The sequence below is a fragment of the Alosa alosa genome, chromosome 20 (assembly GCF_017589495.1).
Source record: "Alosa alosa isolate M-15738 ecotype Scorff River chromosome 20, AALO_Geno_1.1, whole genome shotgun sequence".
Taxonomy (NCBI): Eukaryota; Metazoa; Chordata; class Actinopteri; order Clupeiformes; family Clupeidae; genus Alosa; species Alosa alosa.
Genome location: NC_063208.1, coordinates 14,339,721 through 14,365,483, shown reverse-complemented (window position 1 = coordinate 14,365,483; position 25,763 = coordinate 14,339,721). Strand labels below are relative to the sequence as shown.

The 25,763-nt window shown below is 41.4% G+C and overlaps 2 protein-coding genes across 5 annotated transcripts; one reads left to right on the top strand and one right to left on the bottom strand.

The window, feature by feature from the left end:
- Positions 1 to 571: 571 nt before the first annotated feature.
- Positions 572 to 12,073, top strand: casd1 (CAS1 domain containing 1). 3 transcript variants are annotated; one of them, XM_048229208.1, is made up of 18 exons: positions 572 to 1,237; positions 2,421 to 2,517; positions 2,682 to 2,802; positions 3,014 to 3,058; positions 3,544 to 3,606; positions 3,908 to 3,949; positions 4,262 to 4,385; positions 4,526 to 4,740; positions 6,610 to 7,044; positions 7,315 to 7,404; positions 7,836 to 7,955; positions 8,409 to 8,565; positions 8,674 to 8,753; positions 8,879 to 8,980; positions 9,248 to 9,388; positions 10,498 to 10,575; positions 10,781 to 10,873; positions 11,626 to 12,073. In XM_048229208.1, exons 1-18 carry the CDS (start codon positions 910 to 912, stop codon positions 11,875 to 11,877), a joined length of 2,583 nt encoding a protein of 860 aa, XP_048085165.1. In that variant the 5' UTR covers positions 572 to 909; the 3' UTR covers positions 11,878 to 12,073. The 3 variants fall into 3 exon arrangements, with proteins under 3 accessions (XP_048085165.1, XP_048085167.1, XP_048085166.1); XM_048229210.1 differs by lacking the exon at positions 572 to 1,237 and adding an exon at positions 2,041 to 2,250; XM_048229209.1 differs by lacking the exon at positions 572 to 1,237 and adding an exon at positions 2,041 to 2,314.
- A 7,402-nt stretch (positions 12,074 to 19,475) lies between these two features.
- Positions 19,476 to 22,975, bottom strand: LOC125285028 (progranulin-like). Of its 2 annotated transcripts, none has more exons than XM_048229219.1 (7): positions 22,739 to 22,975; positions 22,144 to 22,284; positions 21,495 to 21,791; positions 20,943 to 21,080; positions 20,538 to 20,672; positions 20,130 to 20,264; positions 19,476 to 19,797 (listed from the first exon to the last, which is right to left on the bottom strand). In XM_048229219.1, exons 2-7 carry the CDS (start codon positions 22,282 to 22,284, stop codon positions 19,780 to 19,782), a joined length of 864 nt encoding a protein of 287 aa, XP_048085176.1. In that variant the 5' UTR covers positions 22,739 to 22,975; the 3' UTR covers positions 19,476 to 19,779. The 2 variants fall into 2 exon arrangements, with proteins under 2 accessions (XP_048085176.1, XP_048085175.1); XM_048229218.1 differs by having other exon boundaries at positions 19,476 to 19,800; positions 22,739 to 22,969.
- Positions 22,976 to 25,763: the final 2,788 nt, after the last annotated feature.

Below are 25,763 nucleotides of genomic sequence, written 5' to 3'. Positions count from 1 at the left end.
GCTTAAAGGCAGCAAAAGTGGGATATAGTGCAACTGCTTCCCCAAAACAATTCCTCCATAACTGTGTTTAATCGTTTGATATGTGGATAACTTTCAGTGGACTAAACAAAAGGTAAAGATTTTGTTATCACAAGGCTAGCTGGTTCGTTATATGGCGAAGCATATAGCCAACTTTGTTTGCAGCAGTGAAGCTGAGTTTGTTGTTAAAGGAATTATCCGGAGTAAAATGCACTTTAGATCGATTTACGGATGATTGGGAGTACATACGTTGAGTTGACATCTCAAGAACTCTCTATAGACCCTTTCAACAATAAAAACAAAAACAATACTTGAACGTTCTATTTGGGCCCCAATCTACTTCCTCTGCATTAAGATAACATATGGAATGTTAAAAAGGAATTCTTGTGGAGCCAACTATGCTGATAATGGAACTCTCTTAAAAGGGTCCATAGCCTAGTAGCCTACTAAGGAAAGTTAAAGGACCAAGATTCTTTGTGGTTGAAGTTTGCTGATGTTGTTTTGGCAGGCATATCAGGCGTAATCAAACGTAGGCTATCTAATGTTACTTATCCATGCATAGACCGCTCCTTTCTTCCGGGAAGGACTAGGGCAGACTGTCTGCTGTGGGTTTCAACGTGTGTGTTTGAATGATAGGCTTTTTTCGTACATTAGAAATATAGAACTTGTGTTGTGCTCCTTACCGGCCTATAACATTAGATTCTACAATAAGCACAGCTGCTTCGAACAACAAAGAAAGCTGTTTTTCTTGTTCGACAGGACTTACGGCATTTCAAAAGCAATCTCAGGTGACATAGAAAAACATTACACACCCACACGCTATTCCGTACAGGCTACCTCCACGATCTACATTCTCAAATTCCATACATACACGTAGTTTTAGTTTTAGTAATGGATGAAGAGCCTCTCATTGTACCTGAAGAACATGCTGAAGAAGCTGGCCCCGGTGAGGCAGCCAATGCACTAGGAGCAGCAGACGAAATGACAGACCCAGCTATGCGCCCAACCACCGAGACGGTGTGCTGTCAGTTCGAGTACTCCGCTACTGTTGATCGTCTATCTGCTTGTTGTCATGGAGGAGCCAAGATGGCGGTCCTGGCCTACAGCCTGGGCAAACGAGAAATAAATCAGTATTTTAGTATTAAAAATGCAAAGTTACTCTCGTTTACCGCTGTCGTTCTTCTTATCGCATTTCACTCTGCATCGCGGTACTATGGAGGTAAGTGTGCTGCTCTAATTAAGGCTATGAAGTCCGGCCAGGCAGCTGCTATCGTTACATGCAGCGATAGCAAGCTAGCTGCTTCGTGCCAGCTAATGTTAAAATGAGCTGTCTGCTAGCGAGTAATTCATCAAGAAAAAATCGAGTTTCGGGATCTGATAGTCCTTGTTTTTTGTCAAAATGAACATAACTGCCTGAACATAATTGCATGACCTGCTGTTTGATTTCTGTTTAACTTCACCATGAAACACGCCGTTTGGCAGGATAGATGCTAGCTGCTAGTTACTGCAGGTGGATTTCGGTCGTCATCCGTGTTTACATCGTTCATGCAGTTGAGTCGCTAATGTTAGCTACCACAACAAGCTGTAGCTGGCTGTAACTTGCTAACTGTTATCTAATGTTAACCAAGATCAGTAGCCTGCTGTCACTGACAATATCAATACCAGTGTTTCCGTGGTCTTGTAGTGTTCGAAAAGTAGATTATCAGTTCTACAGCACTGTAACGTGAACGTTGAGCTGTCTAGCCGTTCATTTACTCAGTAGCTTGTCTCGTTCACGTTTGATAAGCCAGCTAAGTTAAGTTGAAAAGAAAGGGAAATAATGAACCCATTCTGTTAAATCCAAGGGTAGGGTATCTGCTAAAATGCTAGCGACGACACAGAGATTATAATTTGCTACACAGCTATCAGGTCCTGCAACAGTGCAGCTTCATGACAGGCAAAATGTGTCCTGTTTGGTTTCAAGCAGCAACCTCAATCTAACCAGACAGGTATGGCCAGAGAGGGTTAAAGCGGAGCTAGTAATCAAGGATCTTTGGTATGGCCTGATCCTATTGTTCATGGGCAAAAATAACCTCTCGCGAATGCATTCCACCCTAGGGTTGTGATCTTTCAAATATTTTGTTGGTGTTTTCGAAAAGCTAGTTGCTATGTGACATTCTGATCATTAAGTTTGGCTGAAATTAAGATGTGTTGTGTTCGGTTCTGTCAAGACCGTCACAAATGCTAAGGGAGGTAGTGGTCAAATTATCTTTTGCCAAACTTATTTAGTGCATTATCCAGTAGCAGTTCTCTCAAGGTTCTTGTTGGCTATGTGTTCCAATTTCGCATTACTGACAGATGAAATAAAGGCAACATTGGGATGTTAATGTAGATCATTTGATATTTGTTGGTTCTTCCCATAGGTGGAGACACATGTGAGTGGCTGCTGTCAAGCGGTCGGTTTTTGGGGGAGAACGTGTGGCAGCCTTATGGCTGTATGATGCACAAGTACAAAAGCACGTAAGTCAGTGGTGGTCGCAGACCACCGGTCTGGTTTAGGAAACGCCTAGCCTATTTCTAAACTAGTCAGGGTAAACTTCAGTTCCCTTTTTGAGTCTTGTAGGCTTTAGTTTACAGAACATTCACTCGTTTCAGGTTTAATCACAAGGTTTTTTATTTTGCAGTGAAGCCAAGTTTTGCCTCAGCCACAAGAGTGTGGCATTTATTGGTGACTCCAGAATTCGGCAACTTTTTTATTCCTATGTCAAAATTATTTACCCTGACTACAGAAACGAAGGAATTAAGGTTGGTCCTGACTGACACGTTTACATTTACATGGCTTATTATGTTTCTGAATATCTTTGACCTTTGAATATGGAAAAATAAGATAATTTGCAGTCATAAGTTACATTCTCCCTCTAAGTATACACAGTGTATTTGCCATTACATTGTGCAAAAGAAAATCTTTTCAGTTCCTGAAATCTCTCCATCGCTCTCTCTTTCTCTCTCTCACCAGCATGAAAATATCCCCTTCGAAGATCGGGCCTCCTCACTCAATGTGGTGAGCTTGTAATTTGCATAATGATCCTCAAATTTGTGTACACAGGCAACATTTCCTGTACTTGCTTTAATCTATTTCCTAAGCCTGCAAAAAATAATAGCAAGGAAGGTAAAAATAGCCCATAGATGATTAAGTCTCACTCTCATAGAGCACCTTACCTTACTATGTACAGAGAATCACAGGCTCAGTCCCTGCCTCAGTCATTGCAAGCACCTAATGCTTAATCACCCCTAAGCACACTATGTGGATACTGTTTAAGACTTGATTTAGATTTAGTGTTATTTAGTATAATTTGTATGTTCTTTATCTTCTACTGTCCTTATTGCTTAGTTGTTTTTTATATTATATACTTATATTACTTTTTCTGCTGTTAGTGCATGTTGTGTGTGATGTCTGTATGCTACTGAGACCTTGAATTTCCCCTTGGGGATCAATAAAGTATCTATCTATCTATCTATCTATCTATCTATCTACTTCCTTTGCAGAATTTCTTTTGGTACACAGAAGTGAACAACTCTCTGAAGGAACATCTTCAAGCATATATAGAGGTGCGGACAATATCTTAATAATTCTCTTTATTTCATTTGTGTGTGATGCAGTTACACAGTGGAGCCCTGATATAAATTCTGGGTAAAGTGCAAAGTTCTCTACTCACGAACTAACAGCATCATGTGGTGTGAGAGCTTTTAGCTGACCCACCGTTGTTTGTGCTTAGGACCTATCTTGTGGTATTACATTAAATTAGATTTTGCTTCATTATTAAGCAAGCTTTAGTTAGACTTCAAATTGGGGCCCGTTGTATTTTAGAGACTGCTAGATCTGACAATGTTTTTTTTTTTTTTTTTGCAGATGTCTGCAAAACCAGATGTCATCATAATGGGTGCCGCAACGGTGAGTGAAAGACTATATGCCACGGAAGGCTTTTCAGACAGCAGTGTATTTCCGGTGGAGCATCAGTGTAACAGCATCATTCTGCTCCTTTTGTGTTCATTCTGACACTACATATCTATATTTAATTTTGACACGCACATAAAAATCTTCAGCATTGGAATACACTCATTCACTAGGTGCAAAACAGGACCACTAAAACAATAGACACTACAACACAAATTATGGTCCTCTGGAAGTTTATGTGCTGGCTGAAAAGCCTTCCCAGGCTTTGAAATACCATCACCCTGATCATTATGTGGTCTGTCTGTGTAGTGGTCCATCAAACTCCACAGCGGCAGCAGCGAAACCGTGCTCCACTACAAAGCCAACATCACGGCCATAGCACCATTGCTGGAGACCCTAGCTGTGGACACCGAGGTCTACTGGGTTTTGCAAGGTAGGCAAGAGGCCTATTTATCTTGTTTTTTTTTTTTTTTTTGAGTGGATGCAGTTTCTTACAGAAGTGGATATGGTCCTCCATTGGTCTTCTCCCTTCGTGTATAACAGTTGTTTATAATAGTTAATGCCGTGTTCCAGATCCTGTCTCTGAGGAGCTGCTGAGCGAGACCCATAAGATGATCACCAACGAGCAGATCGACATGTATAACGAGGCGGCGGTGAGCGCCCTCAACAGCAGCAAGAAGAACGCTAAGGCCAGGATCCGCTTTCTGAAGGCCTCCCGGCAAGCTGCCATGGAAACGGTCGCCCAGTCTGACGACGGCTTGCACGTGCCCGAGGGCACCGGAGATGTGGTTGGTGTTCTATTTATAATGGCGCTTTGTTTGTGAGTAGATAGAAGAGCCAAGGGAAGATGTGGAGTTAGAGTTATGGGTATTTGCAGGAGTACAAGGATACAAGGAAGTTTATTGTCACATGCATATAGTTACTGGAAGTAAGAAATGCAGTGAAATTATGTCTGGTGTCAGCCTATTTGTGCATTAATGGGGGTAAAAAGTGCAGTAGAAGAGGGTTTAGTAGATTAAGTGGCAAGGGCTGCATAAAAAAAGGTGGGGAGGATTGGGATTGGGTGGGGGGCACCAACAAGGAGCACCCAAGAGCAACAGGGGCAAGGAAAAACTCCCTTACCAAGGAAGAAACCTTGGGCAGATCCACGGCTCAAGGGGCTAACCCAACTGCCAGAGGTCTTGGTGTGTGTGTTGGGGGGATGACAGGGGAGATGGGATAGTGTGCTGTGTATGTGGGGAGAGGGCAGTGTGCAATATGTGTGTTGGAGAAGCTTCCTCATGAGACAATGTGCTGTGTATTGGGGGGGGGGGGGCAGTGTGCTGTAAGTATGTTGGGGATGTGTGTTGGAGAAGCTTCCTGATGAAATAACCTTAACTCACCTGGAGGAGGGGAATGGGAATTATGTGAGGATGCTGTTCATTGACTTTAGTTCAGCATTCAACACGATAGTACCTCTCACCTTGGTCACAAAGATGAAGGCCTTAGGACTGAACACCACCCTGTGTCACTGGATATTTGACTTCCTCACCAACCGTTCACAAGTGGTTAGAGTGGGGGGTCTGACATCTGACTCATTAACCATCAGCACTGGTGCTCCCCAAGGCTGTGTTTTGAGTCCACTGCTGTACAACATCTACACACATGACTGCAAAGCCAACAGTAGTCATACCTCCATCATCAAGTTTGCAGATGACACAGTGATCTTGGGCCTGATTAGTAACAACAATGAACAGTTCTACTTGGATCAGGTTGATGAGGTGGCACAGTGGTGTCAATCTAACAGCTTGACACTGAATATCAATAAAACCAAGGAAATGGTAGTGGATTACAGAAGGCAGCAGCAGAACTACAGTTACACCCCACTAATGATCAGCGGGCAACCTGTAGAGAGAGTCACAAGTTTTAAATACCTTTGGTGTGTGTGTTGTATGTAATGTATGTGAGTGATGACAGTGAAGATGTGTGTGTGGGCGGGAGTGGAGCAGTGACTGTGTGTGTGTGTGTGTAGTGTGTGTGTGTGGGAGTAGGAGGGCTTATTTACATGGTTTCCTGTGACTTGGTGAATATAGACAAAGATAAGTTAATCTAAGAACATTTTTATGTTGCCACTGCTCTTATATAAAGTATTGTAGTATTGCATTGTTTTTTTGGCACTATATATTATATTGCTGCAGAACAAAGTATCACAATATTGAATTATTCATAGTTGTGATGGTGCCATAGTGGCCAAGGATGCAGCAGCCAGAAAAGTTGTGGGTTCAATTCCCGGCTGCCACTGTTGTGCCCTTGATGTGTCACAGTGTATATTACAGTTAGTATGAGTCTGTCTGAGCATCTGACACTGTGAGACAATTTTACCAATTTTTAGCCAAGATGGCTGCAGACTCTAAATGACTAGAAATAAATTGTAATGTATTGCAGAATTGAATCACGATACTGGCTGTATCGTAAAACATAAGGAGTTGCAATAATATTGTAGAGTGGCCCAAATATTGTGATGTATCGTATCATCAGATCTACACACACACACACACATACACACTCACACTCACACACACTCATTCGTACATAGAGACTCGCTAAGACATTCACACACAGTTACACTCACATGGCACACCTTGTCTCACGCCACTCCCTCCCATCCTCCCAACCAGGGCGCGATGGTGATGATGAACGCTGTCTGCAACAAGGTCCTCCGGCCCATCGACGGCTCCTGCTGCCAGGCCCTCCCCGCCACCAGTGGCCTGCAGAAGCTGACGGCCATAGCCTTCCTGGCCTGCGCTGCGGGCTTCCTGGCGCTCCACGTCCTCGGCTACCGGCGCCAGCGCAAGAGCCGTCCGCCGGCACCTGTCGACGTGGAGTGCGGCGAGGAGAAGAAGAAGCCCGGCTCGGCGGTGGCGGCTGCCCTCAACTCCCGCGGCCCACTGTTGGCCTTGTGCAAGATGGGCCTCATCATGGCTTACTTCTACTTGTGCGACCGCGCCGACGTCTTCATGAAGGAGCAGAAGTTCTACACTCACTCCACCTTCTTCATCCCGCTCATCTACATGTTTGTGCTGGGGATCTTCTACAGCGAGAACAGCAAAGAGGTAGGCCTCCTTCTCTCAAGTCAGCTACAGCTGGTTTTCACATATATGCATTCTCTATAGAGACCGTGTGAAATGCACAATATATGAAAAGTCTGTGTAGGCTAACCTATAGACATCTCTACTATGCAGTGCTGGATAATGTAAAAAAAAAAAACTGGGCATACTAATGCATTCACAGAAAGACACTGAAGTTACTTTTGAATATCAGAGCGTAAAAGACGTTGTCTAGTTATTAGTTGTCTGAGCATTTTTTTTCTCATCTGATTGCAGACGAAATTTCTGAACAGAGAGCAAACAGATGAGTGGAAAGGCTGGATGCAGCTGGTCATCCTAATCTACCACATCTCTGGAGCGAGTGCTGTGAGTTTGTCCTCTCACTATTGTTGCCGTTCGTCTCACTTCGTCTTCCCTGCCTGCTATACATATTGGCGCAGCTGTGGCCTACTGGTTAGGGCTTTGGGCTTGTAACCGAAGGGTTGCCGGTTCGATCCCCGACCAGTAGGAAAAATGTGGCAGGGGAAGTGGTTGGGCACTGCTCTCCCATGCCCACATCCACGGCTGGAGTGCCCTTGAGCAAGACACCTAACCCCTCAGTGCTCCCCGAGCGCCGCTGTAGCAGGCAGCTCACTGCTCCGGGTTAGTGTGTGCTTTACCTCACTGTGTGCTGTGTGTGTGTTTCACTAATTCACGGATTGGGATAAATGCAGAGACCAAATTTCCCTCATGGGATCAAAAGATACTTTTACTTATACACAGGAATGCATTGTTGACTCTACTTTGCCTCTTTCCAGTTCCTGCCGGTCTACATGCATGTGCGAGTTCTTGTGGCGGCGTACCTTTTCCAGACGGGATACGGACACTTCTCCTTTTTCTGGCTCAAGGGAGACTTTGGTCTCTACAGAGTGTGCCAGGTAACAGCAGCGAGAGAGCATTGACCTTCAGTACTGCCTGTGGGCTGGGGCCGAAGGCCACTGGGTGTTTGCCTTCTCATACCACTTAGATGTTGTTCTCTGTTTCAGTAGCTGAACTGTTGGTGATCAGGGAGGACACTCTGATTGCATTTACTCTATGTCTTTATGTCGGCCTCAGACAGTATGAAGTGCTTGCATGAAATGTGTATATGTATTTTGAATTTGGAAAGCCACTGTACAAGGCTTTCAACTGTTGTGTGAAGTTATAAGTCAAGGATTAAACGCTGTTGGGCTGCTGCTTTATGGGCTGATTATGTAGCCTTATTTTTATATTGTCTGACATAGCATGGTTATGTGGTTTAATTATGGTTTATGGTTTAATTTTATATAGCCCAAGGTTACTATGACGATAGTGCTTATCTTTATCTGTACTTTATCTTTATTTTTCCCAAGGTGCTGTTCCGGCTTAACTTCCTGGTGGTAGTGCTGTGTTTGGTCATGGACAGGCCGTACCAGTTTTATTACTTTGTGCCACTGGTGACATTCTGGTTTGTTGTAGTCTACGCCACAATGGCTCTCTGGCCCCAGATCCAGCAGAAGAAGGCCAATGGTATTGTCTATAAAACCTAATAAATAATCCTTATGTGCATATAAACGGGGATGTGTAATGTTTGCCTTGTGTTGTTTACAGCATGTTTACATTTGTTGTTCTTGGCAGCCAGCGGCATATGGAATTTGGGGATTCTGATGAAGCTACTCGGCTTGCTAGTCTTCATATGTGTTTTTGCGTATTCGCAGGTAAGTCACCCACATCCTAACCAAATGAAATGGAAATGGCTGCCTCCTAGAATTGCCTTGTTAAGTGTGTGAAAAGTGCTCTGGATGTCTGATGCCACGTCTGTTCTGTGTGTCTACTTTGATAGGTGTTCTTTGAGAGTGTCTTCTCCGTCTGGCCAATTTCAAAGCTCTTTGAGTTGAAGGGAGACATCCATGAATGGTGGTTCCGTTGGAAGCTCGATAGATTTGTATGTTTTGTGTGTATGTGTATGTGTGTATGTGTGTGTGTGTGTGTGTGTGTGTGTGTGTGTGTGTGTGTGTGTGTTGCATCCTGAAATGTGGTTGTCAGTGAGGATGTGCCATGTGCCTGCCTGCCAGGTATTTACTTGTCTCATCAAAACCACAGTGTCATGTTGCCACAACCTCGATGACTCATCAGCTGCAACCAGTGAAGCCAAACCGCTTATAATTTGTGCCTGTCTGTCTGTCTGTGTGTGTGTGTGATCACTTCACAGGCAGTGATCCATGGGATGGTGTTTGCTTTCATGTACCTGGCGCTGCAGAAGTGTCAGCTGCTCTCGGAAGGCAAGGGGGAGCCCCTCTTCTCCACCCGTGTCTCCAACTTCCTCATCTTCGTGTCGGTGGTGTCATTCATGGTGAGGAGCCTGGGACTCGGCACTCAGTAAGGGATGTTGGGGGGGGCTTTCTGAGCTCACACAGCTCTAACCACTGGCCATTAAGTCATTCCCAGTCCCTCGGGGAGAGGGTGGAGGCACAGTAGGATCGAGGACATCGCTTTTGTGGTGTTTATGGAATCAGCAGTGTATGAAAATCTCCAATGCAAAGCACTATCAGCATCCGAGTAAAACATGTACAGCCAGTTTCCCATACATGGACTAGGCCTAGAAATCTCCCTTGAAGTTCTCTTTTTGTCTAAGGCTAGGCTATAATCCATGTTCAGGAAACTAGCACATAGGGTTTATTTAGAGAAACACATAATAACTGGCTGGAGCAGAACTGAATATAATTGAATCACTGACATACACATAAACTATACGATTGATATTATTAGACAGTGTGTGCGATGAAAGCCGTTGTCAAGCCTTGCTTCCACTATGTTAAAAAAAAAAAATTCAAAATCTAGCACACTGATAGCCTGACTAGCCAGACCCACATTAAAATGTAGGGTCTGGGCACTCACCGTTCGCAGTGCTCAGTCCGAGGGGCGGGATAATCGGTTGTCTTTCAAATTCCCTCTGCACGCAATAGGACAGCGCTATGAGTCCCATGCGTTTCCCACCAGCGGGGCTAGTTGGCTAGTTCAAACTTTTGCCAACTTAATAAAAGCTTAACTCGTGTCACACTGTTCGCCAACAGCAACATCCATCTTATTTGTTTTCAAGTAGCAGGGAATTCAAGCCAAACCGTTGTAACTCTGCCATCCATCATTATGTCAAGCCCCCCTAACGACTCTATACACGATTTGATTGGCCTGATAGAAGTTTAATTTTTCGAGCACAACGGAGAGTTGCTAGACTAGCCCTGGCAGCAAATGTAATTTGCTAGATTTCTAGGCTAGCACACTGATCCTCCCTTAAATAAACTGGTTGTTCAACCCAAATGGTGATCATGTGAAAGCAGCGATTTTAAATGTTAATTTTAAACATATATGTTACCATCATGCCATCAGTTAGATCATGTGGAAGCAATTTTCTTCTTCTAATTTCTTTAAATCTTTCAAATGCCTGTTACTTCCATGTGTCAGACCTACTCCATATGGGCCAGTAGCTGCAAGAACAAAACAGAGTGCAACAAGATGCACCCCTATATCTCTGTGGTGCAGGTAAATCCATTACAATCTTTTGAACCAGTATACTGCATGTTTTATTATACTGTAAACTGTGTTTTGTACCAGTATACTGTATATGACCATATATTATGCTGTAAACTGTGTTTACAGAGTCAACGTCATGTTTATTTTGAACTGTAGTGAAATTGCGTTATGCTATCAAAAGACTCTTGATTTTTTTCAACTGCTTGCGCTTCAGATCCTGGCCTTCGTGTTAATCCGGAACATTCCTGGCTACGCCCGTTCCCTGTACAGCTCATTCTTTGCCTGGTTTGGGAGGATCTCCCTGGAGGTAAGGCGAGTTTTCTAGTGATGTGTCTCGTCATAACCTCATATCTTATGTTTATGTGGGTGTGATGATGGGGAGATAATTGATGTTGTCAATTCAGACAAAAACACTAAATCACTAGAAATGATAGGGTGATAAGGTGTTTCTGTCTTAAACCACCCTTGATCTAAAATCAGCTGATACACTGGCTCCTTCCTTTGCTTGTCTTCAAGAATGTGTTAGTCAGTAAAGTAAGCTTAAAGAAGTGGATTATCAAGAAATTCAATTTCACATTATCTGGGCCTGAATTTACTTTGGATAGCCTATCAGGGTGTCCTATTTCACACACCTACATTTTATTGTACTGTAGTGTGTATTCGGTCCTGTACTTAAAATTAGTTTTATGAAATAAACTAAACTAAATTAATTTTATTGTGTAAGCACAAATCACAAATTCATGTTGGCTCAGTTTAACTAAATCATGACAGTGAAAAGAAAATACTCTAGAACTTACCACAGAATACAAAACGGGTCAATATATTGTAAAGCTAATCACTTTCAATCTGCTCAACAAAGTCGTGTAGGCCCAGAGTAGCCTAGTTGATCTTTAGTAAAACTTATTGAACTTGAACTATACAGGCAAACACAGGCTTTCATACTACCAAAGATCCGTTTTAACCCTCTCTGATAGTATGATCCCAAATAGCCGTGTATCCTGTATCCTATATATTTTCCTGTAGTTTAACCACCCTCATCCGTTCCTCCTCCTGCCTCAGCTCTTCATCTGCCAGTACCACATCTGGCTGGCGGCCGACACCAAGGGTATCCTGGTGCTGGTGCCCGGCAACCCCTCGCTCAACATCATCGTCAGCACCTTCATCTTCGTGTGTGTGGCGCACGAGATCTCGCAGATCACCAACGACCTGGCGCAGGTGGCCATCCCCAAGGAGAACGGCCCGCTGCTCAAGAGGATGCTGGCCATGGGCGTGTTCCTGGCTGTCGTGCTGCTGCTCTCCCGGGACCACTGAGAAGGAGGGTGGACAGGGGGCAGGAAGTGGATGGGGGTTTACGAGACATGGCGTGATGCTGGGGGGTGGGGAAGGAGCCAGTTGGCATGGAAACTGGATCGCCGGGCACTGGAGAAGATGGAGGACGAGGTTCGGGGGTGACTGTGAAAGGGGTCACTTCCAGCTGGACTTGGTCAAGAGCGTCGGATAAAGGTCTGTGGGGTGAAACGAGGGCTGAAAGCTGTGCCTTCCAGCTGCGCTGCTGTGATTAGTCAGGATCCTTGACTTCGCAGACAGCTCCCATTTTGTGTAAGGGGAGTGATCGTCTTGCTACACAGATGAATCTAACTGAGTGACGGATGCAGTCGCGGACACAGAGGTGTGCCAGGCCATACCCAAGGAACTCTTCAATAGCAATCTTCATCAATCTCGCCTGCAAACTTGTTTACAGTCAGCTGATACATCTAAACAAATGTCTCGTTAAAGGTCTAGAACAAACCAAGGACCTACAAGCGGACCCTAGAATGAATGATACTTTCCCAGATGAGAGCGGTTCCTTCTCCGTCCAGTCGAGAACACCGTAGCTATAAAGATCATTTAAGAAAAACAACAAAAAAAGATTTGATTGCTGAAAATTTGAATGGTTTCTTTTGCCTTTGCACTGACCAGTGCTGTGATGTCATAGCTCTGACACCGCTTTTAATTCGTTCTCAATGTACAGTATTTCATGTTTTAAATTAAGCTTATATTTTATACTGGTGTATATTTGTGTTTGTATTTTGATGTTTTTATCCTCCTCATGGCTTTTTTTCCCTTGTTGCTGTGTCTGTGCCCTTGACTACTGTATGTGAATGAAGTATTCGCGAAGGCATTCATACTCTCACCTCATACAAGGGTGGCTTTTAAAGTCAGCCATGCATTCAAATGCAAGGGCAGGACTTTCAGAAGGTCATCGGGGAAGGCTCCACTGTTTACTTGAATCTACTCCAATCAAAGTGGCAGTGCCAGATTTTTTTTTTTTAATTGGCTGATTGTAAAGGTCTGTTTCCCTACATTTGTACATCCAAAGGTGGGGTTGGGGGTAAATGATCACATTTTGCATATCATCAAGTGTTGGTCTTTTAACCACTGAAAATGAATGCCAATCTTTTGAAAAGCACAGGCTTTTTTTAAGAAAATTGTGATGACATTTTATGGGTATTTAATATCATCGTATTGAAGGCATACTAATCTGCATCTGCTCCCAATTGCTTGAAGCGGTAGCATTATTATAATAGTGAGGACCCCCAGCGGTAGCATTATTATAATAGTGAGGACACACACACTCCCCACCCCTTAGTAGCCACTCCTGTGTGAACGTTTCTCAGAGGTGGTACTTTGAGCTTTCGTATTTTTGTAAAGATGGGTGGTGTCAGAGAAGTTGGTAAACCTCCTAACAGAAGAGCCCATTGGCTTTGTTTAGTTTGGAAATTGAACCCCCCCCCAGGCTGTTCTATTATCAGGTTTACAACTTCCTCTGGGTTATCTTACCTAGATTTGCCACTAAACCAACTAGTTGGAATCACGGCCAGGAGTGTCTGATTGATGCATAAAGACAGGATGAACGCACTAGGAGATTGAGCAACAATTTTTAATTTTGAGATTTGCAGTGTTCTTGCTTCTTAGTCTGTTTACACCTAGCTTGTATGGGATTATGACCGAATAAACCACAGCCATGTGAATAGCGCTATCTGTATGCATTGGTGTGCACTGTCAGCTGTCCATTGAAGATGCACCAATAGAAGTCTCACACAGTGGCACCACCATTGTCTTAAGCATTTCACAGCCAGTTCATTTTTAAAAGAATAACAAGTAGTTCATAAATTCCATTTACAGTTATAAAAGACAGATACTCAATGTTCAACCATGTGAAAAGAGAAAATAACTGCTCGTTATTCTGTTATACCTTTAGCAAAGCATATTGTAAAGTGTGTGAATCTGAATTTTAAGGCTACTGTCCCCTAATATGTGGTATATTTCAGTTGGTGTGCCATCATGGGCTTTCCTGATGAAGGGGGGGGTTGTGTGTTCTCTTCCTGTGTGACAAGTAACCATAGCAACTGCAACTGCACTGCTATTTGCTATATTTGAAACGGGATACATTTATGGGTCCTGAATTCTTTGTCTTTCAGAAAAAATACCAACAAAAACAAACTAATAACACAAAAAAAACCTGTTCTGACAATGCAGATCATTTCTGCGTATGAAGTTTGACATTTTCTTCCATTGTAGGGAGGCATTTAACCGTGTCAAGGCAAACAAAAGTGAACTTCTGTTTCACACAGCTAACAATCTGGTGTGATTATGTTTCATTTTATGGGTGTTGCAGCTGCTCGACAAAAGGTCATGTTGCAGCTTTGTATTCTCACACACTCATTGTATGCTTAAATAGGGGTTAATTTTAGTGTACTGTATAATGGTTATTCTGGGACATGTGGAGACATCATGTGACCTTATTTACAGCCTCCATTTTGTTTTTGTATAGTTGGACTGGTATATATTTAAACAAGAGAAGCTTTATCCCAGGGCCTTGAGTTTTGTTTTGCTTTGTAAATACATTTGTGATGTCTTCAAATGTGAAAAAGATAACCTGTTTTTTATTTTCAGAACATTTGGTTTCGCTCCTGTTGTACATTTCAGGGTTATTGATGATAAAAATGTCCTTGGACATGTATGGTTGTGTTTTTATTTAATGTGCAATTACCTACAGAAAATCCTTCAGGTATTACTTGAATTCTATACATTTTAATTATTCATGGGTGTTATGTTGTTATGTTGGTTTGGGACTGGTAGTTGTATTTGAGAGAGTGGGAAACCACCTTGTCATGTTACATAGAGCTTACAAAGAATCATTGTTAAATGTCCCACTTACAATCTACCCCAGTGAAAGCAGTACAGCATTATATTTTGTCAATTGGCTTATTGTATTACTGATATTACCTGAGTTCTATAGATTTCAGTTATGCACAGGGAAAGTTATGAAGTTCTTTGCTATATTGGTTTGGGGCTTTCTAACAAAACTCCTTTTCTTGCATCGACTACCATTCTAACTACTACCGGAGGAGACTGGCCTTTTATGCTCAATTTGCAAAGGTGTGGTTCAAGAGGATGTCATAGGTACAACGTCCTGTGATTGGCTTTCTCTTCCCACCGTTCAGTCAGCCACACCCAGACACACCTATTTTCCATTAACATATTAGGCAGGCTCCTCAGGTAGAAATGTTATACAAGATGTTCTAAACATTATTACACTTATATCATTGTACTCCTTGTACTGAGACTATAAAAATGATACCAAACATGAATACATTTACAGTTAATAACACAAACATATAATTCAGCTAAAGTTTTAACCCAGGGTCTTTGTCTACCCAAAGATAGAACAAAGGAGTTTGTGGAACAGATGGTATAAGCAAAAGGTCCCCAGTGGGGAGCATTTCACACCTACATCTGCATTGAATAGACCAACACACATCCTCTACATACTTACAGCACACTGCCCCCACCTATCCACACACACACACAACACACATACACACACAGTCACTGCTCCACTCCATACACACACATCTTCACTGTCATCACTCACATACATTACATACAGTACTCTGCTTGCAATAGTAAGTCCCTGACCCCCAACACACACACTTACATCATCACTGTCATCACTTCACATACATACAGCACACTGCTTGCTACAGTAAGCCTCCTCTACATACTTGCTGCACACTGCCCCCCACATACACAGCACATTGTCTTCAGGATCTTCTCCAACACACATCCTCTACATGCCCACAGCACACTTCCCCACCTACCCACCTACACACTACACACACACACACACACAGTCACTGCTCCACTCCCCTCCCGCCCACACACACATCTTCACTGTCATCACTCACATACATTACATACAGTACTCTGCTTGCAATAGTAAGTCCCTGCCCCCCTACATACACAGCACATTATTTCATCAGGAAGCTTCTCCAACACACATCCCCAACATACTTACAGCACACTGCCCCCAATACACAGCACATTTGTCTCATGAGGGAAGCTTCTCCAACACACATATTGCACACTGCCCTCTCCCCACATACACAGCACACTATCCCATCTCCCCTCATCCCCCAACACACACACCAAGACCCTGGCAGTTGGGTTAGCCCTTGAGCCGTGGATCTGTCCAAGGTTTCTTCCTTGGTAAGGGGAGTTTTTCCTTGCCCTGTTGCTCTTGGGTGCTCCTTGTTGGTGCCCCCACCCAATCCCAATCCTCCCCCCACCTTTTTTGATGCAGCCCTTGCAGCCCCATTAATGCACAAATAGGCTGACACCAGACATAATTTCACTGCATTTCTTACTTCCAGTAACTATATGCATGTGACAATAAACTTCCTTGTATCCTTGTATCCTTGTATCAAAGCAAGAAAGAGAGAATACACTCAAGGATTAAAGTTCTCCGTCATAGGACGGATTTCCGTCAATTTGATTTTAGAAATGTCATATTTGAGATCGATGCAGATCCGATCCCCCTCCTATCACCTTTGCTTTTCCAAAGAACACATACGGAGGACTATAACGGTCTAAAAGTTGGATTATAGTGACACATTAGAGACAGCTGATGAGGTTGGCCAATCCGTTTAACTTTTTTGGATATGATATTGTGAGCTCTATGTGCGAATTCGGAGAAGAAGCGTAGGCTGTGTTGTTTCCGTGCATCAATGTAGACAATTTCTTACTATCGCGAACTCTTGTCAGGGGAGGTCATTCATTTTGGGTGTCACCTATGACTTGAACAGATAGCCTTCTATGCCACCCGATGTAGGCTACTATTATTGTTACAGTTTTTAATCAATGCAACTAACATTATGTGTAAAGCGACGCAATATAAACCGTAGCCTATGTAATTTATTATCCCGTCTGTTATGACATGTACAACAATGTTTTTCACAATTTGCGACGGAAGGTTTTGACTGAGCGTGTTAGCATAAAAAAAATAATAATATCACTGTCATCATCGCGAACTGTTGAGTAAGGGGGTCAGCCTTGTAGCCTATTTTGCTTAGGCCTCACTTTTAACGACAGTAGGTTGTGAGTGTATGTTGACAAAAAATAACCATACAATTAAAATAGTCAACTTAAAACTTTGCTATAAAATATTATTCATTTATAGCACAAAACCATAACCAGTAGGCCTACCAGAACCTCGCATATTAGCGTCATGATTTGTGTGCGTCTATTTGGCAAGGCCACTAGCTGTCATGGATGCGTTGTTGCTAAAGGAAGGCAGGTGTCAAAAGTTAAAAAATAAATGGAGATGGGCAGCTGTTGGAAACGGGGGAGAACTAACAAGCCATGGTGTAAAGAAATTAAAGCTTTTTGTTTGCTTTTGCGCGGTTCGCTGCAAGAAAATTGTTTATGGATGCAATAGGAAAACGTTTTAGCACGCCACCAATCAGAAGACCGCCATAAGGTTAACGTTCGTGCACTTCAGGACATCTTCCCTACCTGGTGCAACTAGCCACCACGACAGAGGTAGGCTACGTTTATCTATGGCTGACCGTTTTTACGTTTAGGCTACGCATGTTCTTTCATAGCGCAACACGACCTGTCCCTCACCATATCGCAACCCTTTTGTCAACCTTATACAATCTGTTGCTGAAGACAAAAGCACCGTCTCCAGATTGTCGTTATCAAATGCGCAGACCTCCTGCATGAGCACACACAGTATTGCTGCTCATTGGAAAACTGAGTTGTCTGTAAAACTCAAAATTACCATGTTTTCATTAAATGCGGATGAGGCAACAAATGGAAATATTAACAATATCTAGAATGTTCTGATTCGTTACTTTGATGAGGAAATGGGAAGTCTTGCAAACTTGATTTTATAGATTTTACTTGGTGTAGAATTGCATATTAACAAGAAAAAAAATCTCCCCTTTAAACACTTTTGGCCTGAAGTAATTAAATAAGAGTGTGTTAAAGCCTTTCTACAATATTGCTGTAGTAGAAAAGAACAGCAATGGCTAATCAGCAATGGTCAGGGATGGTACTAAAATATATTTTTGTTCATCAGGAAAACTCAATCTCAATCAAGAACACTCTCAATTCGCCTTATTCACATGGTGGCCATTGGCGGCTAAAACGAGGCTACAGGGTACACAAACCATAGGATTGTTATGTTCTATGCATTCACCTGTAGGTGGCATTAATTTTATAGTAAGTGTACCCTGTAGCCTCGTTTTGGTTTAAACAATGGCCGCCGTGTGAATAAGGCGAATACTCCCTTTACTCTGCTGTTTGCATCTTTTTGTACATTAAAAACCAATAGGTCGCGACCGCAAAAGGGGTGCTATCTCTATAGGTAGATATGAACAACGTATGACTTATGGCCTGAAAAAAGTTCAGTCAAACGATTTTTTTTCACTTTAATCCCTGTACACTTTCAATGTAAATGGAGCGAAGCCTCCATCTAGTCTGGGGCAAGAAAATGTCATAAAAATAATTCCCATCAGCTCGAACCGGCAACCCTCCGGTTTCAAGTCCGAAGCGCTAACCAGTATGCCACAGCTGCCGCCGTAAGAGGAGGCAGTCTCAGCTTCAAATGTCCTGGATAGCTGCTTAATCTGGAGGCGATCCACCAGTTTGCGACCAAATCTGTGTCTAACCTAGTAACAGAGATGGGATCCTGGACCTAGTGATGGTCTGCTAAATCTGGAGTGTGTCCAGTTGATGTGACCATGATGTGGGTTCAGTAGATCGGAACCTGGGCTTGGTCCAGTTAATGTAACCCCTTTTTAAAACCTCTAGATGGGGCCCTGGTGTCCAGGGAGTCCTGCGTTTGAGTATGCGTGTGTGTGAGTGTGTGGTATGTTTGTGCATGTAAGTGTGTGTGTGTGTATTTCTTGACTTACCAAGGTCTATACACTTTCCCCTTAACTGAATTATGCTGTAACTGTCTACTCTTTTGGGGGGAAAAAAAAAATAAAAAAAATATAAAAAATAAATATATATATATATATATATATATATATATATATATATATATATATATATATATATATACACAAAATATATTATATTATATGGTGCCCTTGTCTTGGCAGTATATATATATACTGGCAAGAAAAGGGCACCCTACAGAAACAATTTGTGTTTGCAAGCAACACATTGAACTAGAATGATTCCCATGTGCCTCTCTAATTCAAATGAATTCATGTGTATGTATACGGCTTAGACTATGCATTATACAGGCCTTTCATTTAAGTAAATGCTAATAATTCTTAACAGTTTTATTATTAACTTATGACAAAAATGAACAATTTTATTGTTAAAGGAAAAGCATATAGCCTACATAATAAAAACAAAAATATTATAGTTAGGCCTATTTACTGTTTGTATATAGCAATAACCATAAATCCAAACTAGCCTACAAAATTATGTTATAGTTCCTCATTTCTCTAATACCAAATTATGTATAGATAATTGACTAATATGTAGGCCTTATTATGCCCAACATCAAATTGAATTCTTTGAACCTTAATGTGTAACAAAAGCATGCAAAAACACATTCCCACTGATCAGGTGTACATTTTTATTTTTTATTTCCAAGTGTAGATTATACTCCCACATGTTTTTTATTGATGCTTCTCATGATTTTATGATTTATGAACTATTTTATATGGAAATCAAAAAGCTAACACTGAACAGTGAGCAATGAAAGACTGAGCAGTGTACATCCTGAAGCGCTGATGGATGAATCCCACTGATGTGAAGTTCTGCCATGAGACCCATAGCAGTGTTGCAGCATCACAGTTGCTGTATCCTCCTCATGGTAGATGAAGGGTGTTGGTGTCTCCCCTCACACAGCTCATGGAGGTGGCATTACATTTCAGGGTCTCTCTGCTGGTGGTATGCAAACATCTGTTTGTTAACAGCTATTAGGTTATTTTGTCCTGTTAGTTTTTCAGTGGTCATGGTTAGCAGAGCCTCAGCAGCCATGAAGACTGAGCAGTGCGTAAGTTTTAAAGCAATACTAAACCATTTGGAGAAATACACTCATTTTCCACCTCCCCTCGAGTTAAACAAATGAGTGTATTTCCCCAAATGGTGGAATATCCCTTTAAGACGTATGCTTATGAGTTTTCAAACCAGTCTGATCACATTTTCATATGTCACATAAATGCAAATCTTCCAACATTTCAGCTTTTTTTTTTTTTTTTTTTTTTAAATACCTGATAGCCATCAGATCTGAGGGCAGGCAGCTGGGGAGAGGCAGCTATGCGCAGATAACCACTCTGGCAGTGAGAGCTGCTGTCACACATGTAGCCACTTGGACAGCAGTGAATGCCATCCCTACAACAGTGGGCCTAAAATCAACCAATCCATCAATAAGCCTATATTTCTAATCATTCTAATATTGCTAAACCATGTGTTTAAATATGCATGGACTTGTATGGGGTTTTACATAATACAAAGAAGACAATTGCTATGTGGATTTCATTAATTCAATGACATACACAGCAATAGTTGGCAGGAGTAATTTATAATTCCATAAATATCACAAATAATGTATTTAACCTGAATAGTTATAGCCACTGTATCAATAGCAAATGAGAACAATGCTTCACATTTCCACTCACATTTGAATACACGCAGCATCCCCAGGTACCAGTAGTGCTTAAACAGCATGTTTCACCATTACTGCAGTAAACACCCTCATCACATATCACTTTACCAACAGCTGATGGCCTCTCCTGAATGGCTCTGCGGTCAGACTAAGCAACAGAGTGTTGGAAGACAGAGGTTTTGAGTTCCTTGGTTAATATATGGAGAGGTGAACTTTTTTGTATTGCTATTTGTTCAGTGCTAATGGTTAGAAGAGCATGGCACTGGCCAGCAGCCATAAAGACAAAGCAGAGCGTAATATGCTTATGAGTTATCAGAGCATGCAGGCCCCTTTCGTACCATTTTTAATACAAGCATTTATGTTGTGAAGTTATCTTTTTAAAATTAAAATCCTCCATGACAGTTTGAGTTTTGCATACCTGGTCATCATCAGATCTGACAGCAGGCAGCTGGGGAATTGCATCTATGCTCAGATCCCCGCTCAGGCACTTGGTAGAGGCTATGTTACAGTAGAAGCCATATGGACAGCAGTGAATGCCATCCCTACAGCACTGACCCTAAAAATAAACAATACATAATAATAATAATAATAATCATAATAATACATTTAAAATGTTTAATAACCCAAGGTTACATCCAAAATATAAACACACAAATACAGTTCATAAAACATTGATATAACTGTAATGTACAACCAATAAAACAAAGCCACAGTGAATCACAGTGGATATGCTAGCTAAAAGATTTTTCAAAGAAGTTTTCAGATAACTTTTAAAGTAATCTGAAGTGCCTGATATGATGGGGAAGTAAATTACAGGGCTGTGAGAAACATCGGCATTATGACAAACATTGTTGATGACTATATTATAGCAAACCACCACCAAGTCATGTGTCAAAACTGTGTCTGCTTAAATACAGTAATACATACCATAGATAGTAAATGAGAATAAGCGCTTCACATTTTCACTCACATTTTTTCGTCCACAGCAGCCCCAGTTACCAGAACGGCCTAAACAGCACGTTTCATCATCGCTGCAGTAAGTGGCGGTGTCACACCACACCACAGGATCTGATGTCTCCTGAATGGCTCTGCTATCAGACTCGGGAAGAGAGAGCTTGAGGAGAGTGGATTCAGGTTCCTGGGTGGGTGTGTGCTTCAGCCATGCCAGTCTGTACCGTGGCTGGCCGTCTTTCACACACAATTGAGCTGCACTGCTGCAGTGGTAGCCAGCTGGGCAATAGTGCAGCTGGTCAGAACAACAGACAGCCTGGGAAATATCATTAAAAAAAAAAGGTTGTCAGTCACGATATACACTTGTAGGTTCCCCTTGACACCAAGGCCCATTAAACCTATGATGGCACAGTGAGCAATGTCTGGGAAATCTACATGGTCATCTAAATCTTATTTACAAATTACATATGCACAGTGATTTTAACTTACTAAAGCTATTTGTACTGTACATGTCATATATTTGTTGATTTTTTAAATTATTTTGTATTCAGGCTATTTTTACACCAAACCTACTTAATAACTAACTCAATACATCTGTTATCATTCTGATGGCCTGGCACAATTTGCCAACATTTCATTGGCTCCAATCATTCTGTCCATGAACTTACAGAGGGATAGTTGCAACAGCCATATCCTCCCTTGGTCAGGCAGCAGGTGTTCTTGTCTGGACACAGACTCCCATCTGGGCAAACAACTGTTGCAGAGACCAGCCCTACACAGAGGGATGTCAGCACGGCATGGACCAACATCTGTATCAAAACAAAGACCTTACATGACATAAACCATTTTTGTACTGCAATTCCGATATCAAGATTTTACTTCAAACTGTTTTATAGTGTCTTATAGTTTGCACATTGATCAGGCCACTTGTACTGGAATTGCACTATAAACATTAATGACATCAACTGGTTTAAATATAGTAAAAAAGAGACTTATTTTAGATGATACAGACTGAATTTCTTCTATAGCTGACACATCTCTGGCCAGATAATAGATATCAATATGGATACATAATCTGAGTGATAACAGTAGTCTGTTGTGCAATATTTGTGTTTATTCTAAGGCATAATCTTACAGGTAACTGAAACCACCTCTGACACCTCCTTAAAAGTTGACAAAGCACAAGACATAATAAAAGAATTTGAGAAAATAAGCAAGCAAATTAGCTAATTGCCATCAATAGCATCAGCATACTCATCTTACTTTCACAGCAGCCAGACCGTGGTGTTATGTGCTCTCCTCTTCTTGTCACTTGTTTCGCACTACCTGCCCTCCAACCTCGGACAATATATATCCTTTGAAACTTCCCCTTTTTGAAATAAAATAGAAACTGCTGTGATAGCTCCACATCAATGACTAGCTTAGAGTGGGGTAAAATGCACCAGTCCCCCCTCCCCTCCCATTTTTCACAACCACTAGATGAAATAAAATGTATTTTTTTGTTTCTATGCACTATGTTGACAGTGGTGATGCACACGTACAAAATGTATGCGTGCAATGTACTTGAGATGAAAAATGGATTTCAAGGCAAGTGTTCTAATTTTCAGCAGTCATTAAAATGTTTGAAAGGTTGTGGTTTTACAGATATCATATTTATGTGTATATTGTGGATAGTTTGGTTATTATATAGACAGTTAGGCCTACATCTTATATTTACATGTACTGTAGACTATTATATTATTTACATAATGCATTTTTCATGCAGGGTGAAATGCCCCTTACAGGACATCATTGATTTCCATCATAATTAGGTTCAAATGATCAGATCCATTGTTCAGATCCACTAAATCTAGTCTAACTAGGTGGTTAAATGAAAACCCTTACGAAAAAGAACTATAGTAATCCTATAAGATTTCTATAGAAGTGTATACTACTTCTGTGAAGTTCTGTAATAGGCCTACTGTGGTCAAAATTAATCCAAGACAACTGGTGTGAGACTGCAGCTTTATTCACGACGCCGGGAGCATGTTACCCACATGAAATGTCAAAGTAACAAGCCCACACATCTGTGGGTGAAGCCAACTCTTATACCTTACCCCACACCCATGGAAAATCAAAAGTTGTCACCCTCCATTACTCACTTAACCATCTGGTATTTTAACAGAGATAAGAAATGTTTACAACCCCACTTAACCATCTGGTGTTTTGACAAAGGTAAGAAATGTTTATGACCCCCCATCCTGAGGTTACCCACAATACGCTGACACAAGGGTTAAGTTAACTAAACATTCTAACCTAGGAGTTGCAAAAAACACAAGGGTCAGAGTAAGGAGATGGCAATTAGATTTCACTACATGTATGTAAGGTATACTAAACATTCAATGAGAGACATATAAAATGTATCCTACACTACCTCTATAATATCCTTAGCCGCTAGTATTTTCTATAGTAGGCTAGTCTTATAGTAGCCTACTTCTATAGTATGTCCCAAAATACTACAGTATTCCTATAAGATTACTATAATATTTTGTCCCAAAATACTACAAGATTCCCATAGTTGTTTTTCATAAGGGAATATTTAAACTTATTTTTCAAAAATTACCTCAGGTTAGAATCAGATAGCTAGTCGGCTAGCTATCTTACATAAGTGTGCTATTGGCAATAGGACTATGTTGATCAAATAAAGTAGCTTGTAATCAATTTGTCGATTATATTGTATGGCTCCACAATTGATTTAGTTTACTTTAGTTTTTTTTTTTACTTTTGAGGGGCACTGCTTTGACAGTTTCCCCCACAGCTGGAGCAAAAGGCCTAATTAACTAATTAATTGTAAACTCAATTATCAATTTTCAATAATTCATGACATGTAACTTAGCAATTCTACACATATTTAGCTTTTTGTTTCACATAATGTCACATATTCCTTGGGGGTTGTTTTCCCCCACTCTATCCAGGCACAAGTTTTGTTCTTCTACAGGACAACAAATGTTGTCATTTCAGTGTTTCCCATACATTGACTTATTTGTGGCGGCCCACCACAATATCAACACTGACCACCACACAATGATTTTCCATGTTGTACTATTTAAATTGGATGGAATTAGTATATAGTAGAGCTATGTGCACCTTTGCACAGCCTCTCATTGTATCTCAACTACCTACATGCACGTTTAAAGAAAACATTAACAATCCTGCGATTGTTGGCGTAAAAAAGTCGACTGGCTAAATTGTGCTTAAATCTGCATCATAAACACGCTGTGCTAATTTGTTAAAAACTGTTGCATTCAAGTTAATTCTGCAAACCTACCACCACAAATAGAATTCAGTTCTGTGAGAAACACTGCATTTAGTTGAATGGGAAACTAACTAGGCCTAATTTTGAATGGAGAACTAACCTATTTAGTCATGTCAGAGGTTGTGCAACTACATGTCACTTGACGATGTGTGCGTTGATGCGAGATACTTATCTCGTAGGCTACCTTTACTTCATAAATTAAACAAAACTTGAACAAAGAAATACTGAGGACTTGACCTCAGTGTCCTCGATGGTAGGCCTATGGCCGTGACTCTACTTTCGTTTTGACATGTCGGAGGTAGCTATCTGCACCTAACAGTATGTCACGTAACGGCGCGCATTGATGTAAGGATGTCTCGTCAGTTTTTACTTAATAAATGAAACGAAGCTTGTAGATAGAAATTAGCGTGGTAAAATCCAGAGTCATTCACAAAGTAAATAGAGACTGACTCACGATTGGGATTGTTTACATACACTTGAATCGCGACAGGCACTAACTTTGAAATCATTGGTCCAGCCTTAAGGCATTTACCAATCATAATCAGATATTTCTAACGTTAGGCTAGCCTACTTACTTCGCCTAAAATGTACAAACGGACAATAATTAGCATCAACAGTCAGCAAAAATGTATGTGGGTCTACTCGTGCTGTAGCCTACATTTCTGCATTTTTCTAACTGCATTTTTTGATGCTTGCAGGTGTTGCTGATACTGTTTATCACGTTTCGGTTTCGTCTTCCCCTATCGTCCCTTATTGGCCTGACATTGTTCTTGTTTGAGGACAAGAATCCCTTACATAGCTATGAATAGCCTACATTTCTACTGGCATGCTTCCTAGTGACATAAGGCTAATGCAAAAATATGAAGACGAAAAAAATAATAAGGCGCACATTATTTTTTCTTGATAGGCTATAAAGCCTGACATAAGACATAGATAGATAGATAGATAGACAGACAGATAGATACTTTATTGATCCCCAAAGGGAAATTCAAG